The following is a 13,305-nucleotide window of genomic DNA, read 5'->3' on the forward strand; positions in this document are numbered from 1 at the left end:
TTTCAAAGGCAAATCATCCATTTAACTATTCTTTTTCAGAAGTCCGAATTCTCTAGGAAGAGTATGTTCTTCTGAAATTTCAAGAAAGTTTTGAGTTAACTAAGAATTAATTTCTTTTGCTATTCTCCACTGTGTCTTATTTTTTTCCATAATATGATCAATGACAAAAGCTTCTATGTAGCAACACAGTTCAGGTGATTTAGTTGAAAAAACTTGCAACGGCTTACTAAATTCCTGGAAGAAAAGAAAATATTTTTAAAGTTAGGTCAAAGCATATTAAATTTAAACATTTTTACTTGACATCAACATTTCTAGGAGCAAAAGTAACAACATCAAAGCATTCTTTTGTTATCTCCAAGGACATTTGGCTCTAGACAGCCACACTTGTTAAACTATTATGTATGCTTGTTTGTGCCAGAGAGCCAGCTTATTTTTGCAACATTTCTCAAGTCCCACCTGAGGAGAATGGCACGTGGGTTTATGTATGTGCCGACTGCAGTGTGCTACTAGCAGCTCTTGTAGCATTAAGTTGGGGAGGTTCTGAGGCTCATCCATGATCAGTGAGTGGAAAAGTGAATGATGATAGATTAACTGTGTCTGCTGTGGGCCTCTGTGTGTCTGAGATGGGAAAAGGAGAGTGCAGTCTGTTTCCAAATATTTCCAGCTCCTGCCTAAGATGGAAAGTTTGTTATGCCAGCAATTAAATGTCTTCTTTCTGGGTCGAGCCGATAGGGTTGGTGGCCCAGTGAAAATGTCTTCTCACATTCCTGCAGTCCACTGTGAGTGAGTGAAGGGGCTCCCTGGCTTTATTAAGATCTGTATTTGTCAACGAGACAAAGAACCTTTCTCTCCCACTCTGTAGATGACTTTTATGACCCAGGGACATTTTCCTGGCTGGGAGAACTTACCATTTGGGGACCCTGTGGTGGTTTCCTCAGTAAGGCTCATGCCCCTTTGGATGCCGGCAGGGGTGGTAACTTCCAAGTCATCGCCTGTGAGGCTGGGGGTCAGGAAGGGGCTCTCCGGGGTCCCTTGGATGGCAGGGTTTACTCCTGCTTGTCCTGCAGGAAGGATTCTGCCCTGGACATCTGGATTAGCCTGGCTGGTGGGCAGGATGGCCCCGGGGAACAAGGGCTGGAAGATGAGGCCTGTGAAGATGTGAGGGGCCACCGGCTGGAATGAGGGAAGGAAACAGAAAGCAGAGTTAAAGGAACACATTTTAAAGGCCAGGCAACCAGCCTTTCTTCTTTGAGGGCAGCAAGTTTGGGTAGGAAGGGCAGGATGGAGAAGGGACAGTCGGAGAGAGTGATAAGGATGGGCCTTCCTCGGAGGAGATGCCCCCCAAAGAGGAATGACACTTCACTTGCTGACACCAGGAGTATCTGGAGGTAGGACTCAGGCAGAAAATCCATACAATCACGACGGGCTCTGTCTCTGTTATTCACCTGAACCATCGTCTTTCCTGAGCCCATAATTAAAAAAAAAAAGTAATTTAGGAGACTAAAAATTAATGGCCGGAATTAATTCAAGTAGATGAATCAATCTTCATTGTATGCTTTGTGTCCCTGCATGTGTCTTTTGATGTGTTTTTCAAAGGCACTGGACTATTCGGTCAGAAATATTTCTCTTAGCAATTCAGCCCCTTGTGTATCCCTTGGGGTTACCCAATGGAACTCCTCTTTATCGGACTATCAGTGATTTGCACACTGGTAATGAACGATGTTGCTGTCACACTTTTTTTTCCTTCTTGGAAAAAAAATTACTGCAAAGCTTCCCCTAAGAAGAAATAATTTGACATTGGCTGGTTTTGGAGAGAGTTCAGACAGGACCCAGTTCTCCGGGACCTCCCAGCTCTGATGGTGTTCTCATAGAATCAAAGTGTTAAGAGCTCACAATTAAGAAACAGGTCAGTTTCCTTGAACATGGCTCTCAATTGTTAGTTTTTGTAAGAACCACCGGAAGAACTTGTTATAAAGGCAAGTTCCTAGGCTCCATTGTTAGAGAGATTATGATTAAGATGAGGGCAGGACCCAGAAATCTGCATTTTCACCAGCATGCCAAGTTGCCCTGATTTGAGGTCCAGGACTGAAGTTTGGGAAACACTGTTGTAGATTTACGAGGTATTGAAGCCAAAATTAAACTTATGCTGGATGAGAGACAGGAGAAGAGTACAGTTTTCCAATTGGGGTCATGACATCCATAGGTATGAAATAAAGCAGGTGGGTTGTGCCCATCACTAAAAAATAAGATAAAAAGAATAGTCTAGATAGACTATGAATTACCTGGTGTATTCCATAGAGGAAGGGTAAATATAGTTTCATGAAACGTGTGTGTGTGTGTGTGTGTTGGCTGCATGAAAAATAGAGCTGTTACTGTGGGTTTGAAAACCACTGGCATAGTAGATAGAAAAACAGCTTTCAATCTGTTTTTGACCTTGGGACCTAATTTACTTAAGCTCTCTGAGCCTCACTTTCTTTACTTATAAAGTTGGATAAAAATTTCTGCTTTGTAACTTGGTAAGGATTAAAAAAAATGTATGGAAAAGATCTATAAGGTGCCTGTTCTATAAAATTGGCTCAAAAACTGGTAGACGTAGGTGTTCATGTATGAATGAACACCTGATATTGGCAAAACAGCCCCATTATTTTATTTATGGACAATCTAGCATAGCTCTACTTTTTTCATAATAGAAAAAAAGTTTAAATAACTATCTTCCCAGATATTGCTTCAATTCTTAATTTCATTGTCATGTTTAGATACCATATTAGTTCATCATTTTCCTCTAAAAATGACTTACGGAGAAATGCATAGAAAAGCCTAGCAATGATAATATAACCTAATGCAAAGACCTATAAAAATGTTCAATTTATTGTAGCAGACACCGAGTTTAGGGCTTGTGGTCAAAGGAGACTATAAATGTGAGACAGAAAACAGCATTATGGTAGCACTGAAAAGAATTTTAAATATTAGTAATTAAAATTTTTTTTTTACCAATTCCTCTGAGCTTAGGATAGTACCCTAAAAAGAAAATAATAACACAAATTATTAGAAAAATTTTAATATATTCATGGCAAGATATGTATAGCATAACTTCAAAACTTAAAAGTTTTAAAAATTATAAAAATAAATTTTTTATTTTCAACAAAAATTTAAACTGTCTTGTGACTTATATCACAAAACTCTTGTTAGCACATGATATTGAACTGCTAACATTATCTGAGGGATGGGAGGTCTTCTGTATTTTAAAAATTATATATTTTCTATTATTAAGTAACAGATGCACATTGGAGGAAAGTTGGAAAGTGCAGAAAGCAATAAGAAAAAATATATAATCACATCAGGCAGAGTTTGATATATTTTCTTCCAGATGTTTTTCACACATTTATTTTACACATAATAGAAGTCAGTTCACTTATACAACTGTGTCTTACCTTTTCTTTTGTACTATACAGCCATCATTTAACAACATAACTGACATATTTTAATAAATAGACTTTCTTTCCCCCCCATTTTATTTATTTAAAAAAAATTATCTTTATTGAAACTATTACAGACGTCCCCTCTTTTCCCCATTGACATAAATACACTTTCGAATGGTCAGAAAGTATTGGCTTTTATGTTGCACAGTTTACTTAATTATGTTCCTTTCTTTAAAATTTAAGTTGCACCCAATATTCTTCTTTACTATAAATATTATTTTGACTAGTATATTTGTAAATAATCCTTTGCTGTATTTCAGATTATTTGAAATACAGCAAATAATTGGGATTGTTCCCAGATGTGGAATTAAGAGTTGATATGAATTTTATATTTGATTCTGCTTTTAGAAGTAAAAGCTGCCACCTGGTGTTCATATTTGATCTTGACCCTTGGCAATTTTATCAGCGATCTCAAGGATTACCTTTCACACGCTCGCGCGCGCGCACACACACACACACACACACACACACACAAATGGGGAGAGAGAAGAGGCAGTGTTTGTATCAATTTTAGGGAAAATATATATAGTTAATAAATAAATTTGAAATTAAAAAAGAAATCCTCCAAATCATTGCTCATTAGATCAATCCCATTAATTTTTTTCTTAAAATTGACTCATTGCTTCACCTGTGACATCTACTAACTCTGTGATTGTAATTGAATTACTGTATTTACTCATCTTCAGATTGGCAATAAAAATATTGTCTATAAAAGGTTCTTTTGAAGATTAAATGAGATAGTACATAATAAATAATAAAATGCTTATAACAGTGCCTGGCACAGAGTAAGCACTCAATACATGCTCTTGCTATTATCAGTGTTCATACAGTGCAAAGTAAATAGGAAGTGTGTCCACTATCTGGTGAATTGAGGCAAGAGTAAATATTTCACATTAAGATGAGATGATTTAAAACAAAAATCATCATACAAAATAACCTTACCTGGGCTCCAAGTTGTGCTACAATAAGTGGTAACATCTGGAAAAAAAATTGTGAAAAATTCAGTAAAAAATATATTCAAAGGTAAGTTCTGATGGATGATAGAAATATCAAGAGTTTCTTAAAAAACACTATTTCTTCAACAGGTATTTGTTACTAATGCATCATCTGCAATCATAGATGTAGACTCATAGAGCTGGGTGCAAATCAGAACTCATCCAATTTGTAAAAAGAAGATCAGACCCAGGGAGATTTAGAAACCTGTACAAGGCAGCCCATTTAGAAGGTAGAAGTTAGTAAACTGGATGATCAAAGTATAATTTTGGTCTTACCTCCAAAATCTACCTCCAAACTGAAAATTATCCCAGGAAATGATACCAAATGTGATAAAAACGCATGTGTTTATTTTGTACTGCATTTTGGAAGATACATTAAAACATTGAATATTTTAAAATACAATGGTTTCTTTAAGCATTTATGGTTAGTCTCATCATGGTTCCCTGGGAATTTTGCTGTTAAAATAGAGCACTGGAAGGAGATTATGGAGGATATTGTTCGATAATCCCTGGCACTGACAGAGCTCTTAGAACTGAGAAATATTTTAATGGCCGCTGGTAACTACATAAATGTTATGCATTTATAGTCAAAAAGATTTGGGTGAGGTGCTGGTGTGCTCTAGTACTCTAAGAACTAACCTACAGTTTGTCAAAGAGAGCTAGGGTTTTAGGATTTATTTTTATTTCTATAAAGATTCATTTCACAGTGTCAGGAAAAGTAACCAAAATGGAACTTTTAATAGCAACCAATCCAAAAGATTTGAAAGACTTATGAAATAGACTCTTAACTTTATTATTTCCCAAGACAGTTGATACAGTAATAGCCATAGCGACAAAAGGTAAAAAGTACATGCATCTAAGGAAAAGCCTTACTCTCTACTGGATCTCTGGCTACTGACCAAAAAAAGAGCTGATCTCAGGGTGACAATGGGAAAGTGGGTTGAAGGGAAGGGACACTTGAGATTTTGAAGAAAACAAAATTGAAATTTCTTTTTTAAAGATGAGTTGGAAGGAACAAAAAGTTACAAATAGGAAACCACAGATGTCTAAGTAAAAAATGGTAATGACAGATAATTTAATATTTCACCAATGTAAAAATAAGGTGGACAGTTTTTATTAGTTTTTGGTAGAGAAATTATTTGAAATAATAATAGCTAACGCTGATTGTTTGCTGTGTTAACTGTTCTGCGTGTTTTAGGTATGTTTACTCATTTAACCTTTACACAGGCCCTAGAGGTAGGTTGTATTTTACTCCCATTTTAAATTGTGAAGACAGTGAGCCTCAGAGTGGTTAAGTGACTTGGCCAACATCTCATTGGTAATAAGTGGAGAGCTGGGATTTGACCAGAAGTTGTGTGAATCTAGAGTTCACTTCACCGCATTGGCTTTGCTTTGATAAATGAGAGCTTTGGACAAGTAACGGAGTTTCTGGTAGAGGGCCCTGGAAAGGCAGGATCAGAGGGACTGGGGCTACACTGGAGAAGGTCAGGTATGGGGACCCTAGGTGGTGGTATAGCCCAGAGACAGTGAAGAATCTCCCCTAGAATGGGGGTTGATTTATGTTATTGCATGTTGAGGGGGGTGTAATGCTAAACCCTCTCTACTGAACCTTTAGTAACATCTACAATGACCACTAATGCATTTAACTGGAGTGGATATTCTTTGGTGAATATGAAGATGTACTAAGTCTGACTTCAAGGTTAGAGCAGGGCGATCATTGAAACTGAAGTCAGGCAGTTGGCATAAGGATTATGCCAGGATCATGTGTTAAAGAGATTCTCATTTTGTTTGCCTGTCTCTCTAGTCTTTTCCAGAGGATCACTTTTATTATTGAGATATAAATTAGCAGTAAATATGTTGAGCGAAGGCTCTAATATTCTGTAAGAAATAAGTACAAGTATACATTTCAATATTAAAAAAGAAATGTAAAAATTAGTTATGTTATAGAACTTCGCAAATATGAATTAATAAAGCAGTATAATCTTGTGTTGTTATTTTGGACAATGGCACAGAAAAAGGTATTAGTTGCCTATGATGTAAAATTTAAATTGAGCAGCTTAAAATTATTTCGTTAGTTAAACTTAGCTTTGATTATAATTACTAATTAATACAAGCTACTCTTATTAAAACCTGGAGATGTCCATAGTGGTTAGAAGATGGTTAGGATATATCGGTTCATTATTGTATTTATGCTTTATAATTTGGGAATGTGTATTAAAAGTCTTATATTTTTATGTCTTTAAACCTACAAATTCTTTTCCTAAGAGCTGTTCCTAAGGAAATAATCATTGATATGGTCAAAGACTTAGTTACAAGGATGCTCACTGTAGCATAATTTATAGAAGCAAAATTAGGAATAAAACCCAAATTTTTGCAATGGAATACTAAGTAATCATTAAAAACAATGTTATGAGTGAATGTTTTAAAAACACAAAGACTATTCAATATTTATTAAGTGAAAAAGTCAGGTTATAGAACATTAGATATTATAAGAACATATTTTCTTTAAAAAATATGCTTAACACATCATGGAGAAAAAGACAGGAAAGACATATCTTAGAATGCTGACTGTTTGATTCTGGCTATTAGGATTATGTGCCCCCCCTATTAAATGGATTTTTTTTTTTTTTTGCTCATCTGTATTTTCTAAGTTCTCTATAATTACCATATATGATGTATGTAATACACAATAAAGCTTCTACAAAAAAATTAGACCAGTATGAGGGCCTGAGATAACCTGTTAGAGAGAATAAGCTATCCGTAGTGACTTAGTCCAGTCATGAAGGGGTCATTGTATTTTCCTCCAGAGCCTAATAATATATTTAAAGAAGTTTCAAGTGGGTACAAATTTGTCCTTTGTTCATAGTTAAAATTCAAACACTTCCCAAAGTGTTTGATGTCCTGAGTATGCACTTTACATAGTAGTGGGAGAGGGTTTTCTAGGTTTTTTCCTGAAAGCAAATGATGGTGGGAAGTAAAGAACTGGAAAGAACTTGGGGACTTTTGAGGGAGCCTGATGAAGGGGTGCAAAACGGAAAAGATTAGATTTGCTGAATTTAACATCTATTCACCTTTTAATTTTAATTTGGGATGATTCTGGCCACCCAGAAAGTCTTCAGTAGAAAACACAACATGCTAGAGAAGAATCCTGCTACCTCTCAATTTTCCTCCTTATACTTTTGACTTTTCAGTCTCCCCCCACCCTTCCCATTTTTGTGTTACCCATTACAAATGTATTCTAGAGAGGTTATGGGGCAGCGTGCTCAGTTTTCCAGGTGTGTTCTCATGGATTTTCAGCAAGAACCAAATTGTCAAGACTGTTCCATGTTCTGTAGCACATCCCTCTGCAAATTATCTGGGTAAAATGTGTAAGAACTTTGAAAAAATGCTCTCCTCCTTCTTAGGCTCCCACCTGAGAGAAGATGCTCCCCAGTGGGAAACCGAAGTCCCATCGCTAAACTTACCTGCGGTTGCAGCTGCTGTTGTACGTTCAGTCCCCCCAGGGCCAGTGGGAGGGTCTGGGCAGCAGGTGCCAATCCTGCAGGAAGATTTAGCTGAAAGGCCAAGAAGATTTTCATTGTGTTGTTTTAGTTTGAGCATTCAGGAAACGAACATGTATTTACTAAATGTAAAATACGTTTACTTGGAGAATTTACTCTGCAAACATGTAGTATACTATACTGCATTTAGAATTAGGTAGAGAGATCAAGTTCAAAGACTTGTTTAGTCTACCAGCACAACCATATGTTTCCTAACTTTTTCCATATTAAATTTTTCTTTGGCATTTAACACATTTTCTTTGAGAACTACCTAGGTGACTTCCACCTGGATTTTCCTTTTGTGGGCTATCACAGCACTGATTCCTGGAATTTTCCTAATGGTTTTCTTATGAAGAAGGGGTTCTTCATAGGTATCCCCATGGAAATTGTGAGTCAGAATAAATGATCTAGTCTGCATAGGATCTATTACTTGAGAATTAGAATTCCTTCAGCGACTCTTGCTAAGAAAAAGTTTTCGTGATGTACTGAATAGCATTCAGCTCTCTGACTTCTGTCTTCTCTCTTTCTACTGACCTACCATGAATATGTGTATATGTGTACATTTGTGGAGACACACACACATATATACACACACTCAATATTAGGTATTCTATTTACATAACACAGGATATTAAAATGATATAAAAGGGTACTCACCAGTTGCAGATCTGACCCCAGTGTGAGCATCTGTGTCAGTGGTATTAGACTTAAAGAAGGGAAGACCTGCAGGGCATTGAAATTGATGAATGAACCAAGAGGTTGTCTGTTTTCACTGACTTGTCAATGGTGGACATCCGCAAGTGTCATATACTCCCGTCAGACCTGGATTCATCATGAGGGTGCAGCTCCAAGGCCTCTCACCAGCTCTGGCCCCTTCCATGGCCCTGGGAGGCACCCGAGCATCTATCCAGTTTATGGCATTTATCAGCTTAAAAATATGTATTTCTTATATCTCATCTCATTATGAATTATTCACTTTAGTACTTAATTTTATACATCTAATTTTGTTTTCTTCGTCTTAAGGTGTATCCCCAAATTGTATAAGCTTCAGGTTTCCTAAGGAGAGAGACAGGCTTATGCCTTGAGTGTTCCACAATGTCCATAGATTTAAAAAGGAACTTTAGACTCTGGTGTTATCTGATTGTTTCACAAAGGCTAGGGGAAGGTAAGGTGGGGGCCTTTAGAACAGGGGAAGGGTTGAAGTGGGAAGAAGGGTAGTAGCCAAGAGACAATGCAGTTTTCAAAAGGATTTAAATACGCTTTGAAGAAACAGACTTTATAGTGACACGTTAGCTCATCAGCGACAACAGAACATGAGGAAATCTGCAGTTATTTTTCCAGATTACCTCTTAATCCCTGTTAGCTCTGGCAAATACCACATGTGACATGTCACAGTATCACAAGGACATAGATGACCAAGCTTTGTCAACAGCTGTAGCAATTGCTTTTCAAAGTTTAATAGATTTGGTTGTTAAAACAAGTTATTATTTAGGCAAAAGGAAAAAAGACTGAGGGTGCTTTGTTTTCCTGACTCCGATTTTTCGAAAAAGTGTATTGGTTCTTGTTTTTCTTTTCTCCCCAAAGGAAAGCCTCTCTCTCTTGTTGACTCATGAGGCTCTGTCTACATCCTGATTTTCAATCCGCTAGTCTCACCACGTTTCCTTCGCTGGCCTGCTGTGATCCCTCCTGCAGGGCTCTCACCTGATTTGGCTGCTGGTGCTTTGATAGGGTCGTCTGGTCTGGAACCAGCTGAGCTGGAGGAAGTCCCAGAGCAGGGTTGAGCTGCATCTGTGATAACAAATATTTGACGAGGCAGGGATGTGTTTGAGGTTTTGCATCCATTTATTTTCAGGATGTAACAAGTTGTCCCAAATGCAAAAATGTCTGTCTTTAGGCTGTGTGTGTTTTGGCATGGTTTTAATTTCCTGGAACATTCCATGCATGACAGGAGATGGAACTGCAGAGTGGAAACGTGCCAGCCCAGGGGGTGTGTGGTGAGGAGGGAGCCAGCGTGGGGCCAGGCGCATGGTAGTTCCTAGGTTCCCTTTTCATTTCTGTAACTACTTCTTTTTTCCGGGTGTGAAATACATAGTCTACCCTTTAGCTCTGAACAAGTTTGTTTTTCGCCAACGCTTGAAGGTCCCCGCCACCATTCCTAGTGCATTTTTATGAAGCTTCCTGCTTTTGCCTGTGCATAGCAAGTCGCTTTCTGTAATGGAAGTGAAGTCCCTTTCCTGGCCAGAGTAGTTTCTGTGTATTAAGAAACAATGAATTTAAGGGGTGAAAATGTGCTTGTGATCTGTATGATATATTTGTATGGTTTTGTTTAAAAATAAGGAAACAGGCCCAGACAAGCAAAGTGACTTGCCCAAGGGGACACGGTGAGTGGCAGAGCTGGTACTAGGATCCCACAAGTGCCCTTGGTTCTTGAAGAAATGAATCCTTCCCTTAGCTTCTCTTGCGCTCCCTCTGCATTCAGGTGGAAGCTCCCCGGCCAGGGTGACCCAGTGGCCTTTGCTTCGGGCTGCATCTCAGAGGCCCTGTGGTGTAGCCTTTCAGCACGTGTCCTTGGCCACTTGGATATACCCTGGAGCTGCCACTGATTCTTGGTTTCACTTTGGACTTTTCCCTCAGTTGTAAGAGATAAGGTTGGCATTATCTGTTCTTAGAGGTCCCTATAAGTGTTAAGATATGTAAGTATAAGCTCTGCAAATTTCTTTTCATCCCTTACAATCTATAGTCAGCACTGTAGCCAGAGTGGTCCTTTGAAAACAACAGTGTGGTCCTTTCACCCCTCTGCTCAATCCCTGCATTGACTTCCATTCTCACTCAGAGTAAAAGCCAGAGACCGTACAATGGCCTCCAAGGCCCTCCACCCTGGGCTCCAGAGCCTCTCTGACTTCCCTTCCCTTCCCTTCCCTTCCCTTCCCTTCCCTTCCCTTCCCTTCCCTTCCCTTCCCTTCCCTTCCCTTCCCTTCCCTTCCCTTCCCTTCCCTTCCCTTCCCTTCCCTTCCCTTCCCTTCCCTTCCCTTCCCTTCCCTTCCCTTCCCTTCCCTTCCCTTCCCTTCCCTTCCCTTCCCTTCCCTTCCCTTCCCTTCCCTTCCCTTCCCTTTCCTTCCTCTACTACTGCCGTTGGTTATTTGCTGCCTCTGTGGCAGGTAAGGCCCACTCTTGCCCCAGAGCCTCACCTCCACCTGTCTCCTCTCTCTGGAATGCTCTTTTTTCAGACATTGGCTCCCTCCCTCACTTGCTTCAAGTCTTTGCTCGAGTTCACTTTCTTACTGAGGCCCACTGTCCTGAATATGCCACCTGCCCCATCTCCAATTCCCAAACCTGAACTACTGAAAACAAGTGCTAGGTGCTTTTAAGTGTCCACATTTGCAAATTGACTCATTTTTATGCTTTTATGATAATTTGGTAAACTCACAAATAATTTTTTAAATCTCATCCAGGTGTCCTGATTTTTCAGTTGATAAACACCACTACTATTCCTAATAGATACCTTAGTGTCACCTCCTGTGTCCCCTGCACCACGAATGCTCTAGCTGCTCTCATGTTATTGGCTCTCAGCAACCGGCACTGCCCTGCGTGCTGCTCCTCAGTCTGCCTTGAATGACAGCTGTGCTCCTGGAAAATTTTACTTCTTTCGAGTTTTTACAATTGTATGGTAATTTAAATACAGCAGAGACACCCTCTTTAGGAGAACCGTTTGGTAAATTTATTTGGTGGAGTGGAAAATCCATCTGACATTTCTTTTGAAAAATTATTTATTAGTATCTATCACGTTAGTGAGCACCATGAAGGACCAGTTCCCCCCCCCCCCATCACTGTATTTTCAACAACTTGCACAGTATCTGGTTTATGGAGAGTTTCCAATAAATACTTGCTGATATTGTACGGATGACTACAGAAGTGTCAATAGGTCTCAAAGCTTACCCAAAAAGGTTTCTTTATGTTCTGCTATTTATAGCAGATATATTGAATTATTTTCTTAATGTCCATAATCAAGCATCTCAAATAGTCAAAAGAGAAGTCTACTTAGAAGCCCAAACTCCATCTCTATGTCCATAAAATATTGGAGGACAACTGGAGTATGTATTCAAATGCAAGTGCTCATTTTCTTCAAAAAGCCGTCATGTGTAAATATGTTTGTGATGAAATGTTCTACGTTGAAAGTTACAGAGAAGTTCGTAATGTTCCCTCACAATCGCATGACCCGGTAGCCTTTTTGGAGTTTAGACAATCTAGATGTTTTGTGCTTCAAATTGGAAAAATCAGAAAATCTAGGTTATCTCTTTAGTCATGAGAAAATAATTAACTGCCAAAAAAATCTTAAATTCTTTTTGTAAAGTAAAATAATTATTCATTTTAAGTAGATATAATATAAGGCATTATTTTTCTCCTAATTTCTGCCCTATTGCCCTGCCAAATGAATAGAGATTCTACCATAATAGAGTGGATGCATTTTAAAAATGTTAATGCATTGAAATATGCACTAACGCTTTATTAGTTTATTATCTTTCACCTTGGAAAATAAAGCTAGGAAATTAAGGGAATGGGTCACAGAACAGAGCAGTTTTAACAGAGGGCAGGAAGAGGGATACGTGTGCAATTAAGATACTGCTAACACTGCTTGGTACATAAAATAAACATATTGCACTTACTGGTAATGACTGAGTTGATCCCAGAAGATAAAACAGTAGAATCATAGTCTTCATGTTTCAAATTGCTACCTATAACAACAAAATAGTGTTGCTCTTTCACTCCATTTTTTCCTTTTGAGAGAAGATGATACTTAAAAAAAAAAAAAAAAAAAGAATGTTCTATTTGAAACATGGTCAGTTAATGTTACCTTTCTCTCCACTAGGCAAAATGTATAGGTGAAACGGTCTTCAAAGTCCAGTCGATTTCTTCAGTTTCTGTGGTGAAAAATTTTACCCTTTGAGGAGTTGTGAGTTTGTAGAAGGAATTTAAACTGAACTCCAGGAGGCTGGCAACTGAGAGACCAATCAGGCCTCAGCTGTGAAATCATTTGGTTTCTTTCATTTCCTAACACTTCATTAGGTGAGTTATTAGCTGCAGACATCATATTACCCAATGTCTACCATTTGAAGAGAGGGTATTTCAGGAAGACGTGTCTTGTGTAACTAACAAAAAGTACAGACAATTAAGACAATTAAAATCCTTCTTCATCTCCATCTGCTTCCCAAATGACTTTCCAGATGTACCCATTTTATCATGTATGTACGAACATATAAATCAAACATCGAAATATAACTGTATGTTAAAAAA

At 38.3% G+C, this 13,305-nt stretch overlaps 1 protein-coding gene across 1 annotated transcript in view; it reads right to left on the minus strand.

The window, feature by feature from the left end:
- Positions 1-12,731, minus strand: part of AMTN (amelotin) — a 30,984-nt gene extending 18,253 nt beyond the window's left edge. The window contains exons 1-7 of the mRNA XM_016207079.2: positions 12,678-12,731; positions 9,715-9,801; positions 8,671-8,736; positions 7,939-8,028; positions 4,422-4,457; positions 2,992-3,018; positions 909-1,173 (exon numbers count right to left, since the gene is read on the minus strand). Coding sequence (XP_016062565.2) covers positions 909-1,173; positions 2,992-3,018; positions 4,422-4,457; positions 7,939-8,028; positions 8,671-8,736; positions 9,715-9,801; positions 12,678-12,731 — 625 coding nt within the window. The remainder of the gene's footprint in view (positions 1-908; positions 1,174-2,991; positions 3,019-4,421; positions 4,458-7,938; positions 8,029-8,670; positions 8,737-9,714; positions 9,802-12,677) is intronic.
- Between the last annotated feature and the right edge of the window lie 574 nt (positions 12,732-13,305).

Source organism: Miniopterus natalensis, chromosome 1 (genome assembly GCF_054644295.1).
Source record: "Miniopterus natalensis isolate mMinNat1 chromosome 1, mMinNat1.hap1, whole genome shotgun sequence".
Classification (NCBI taxonomy): Eukaryota; Metazoa; Chordata; class Mammalia; order Chiroptera; family Miniopteridae; genus Miniopterus; species Miniopterus natalensis.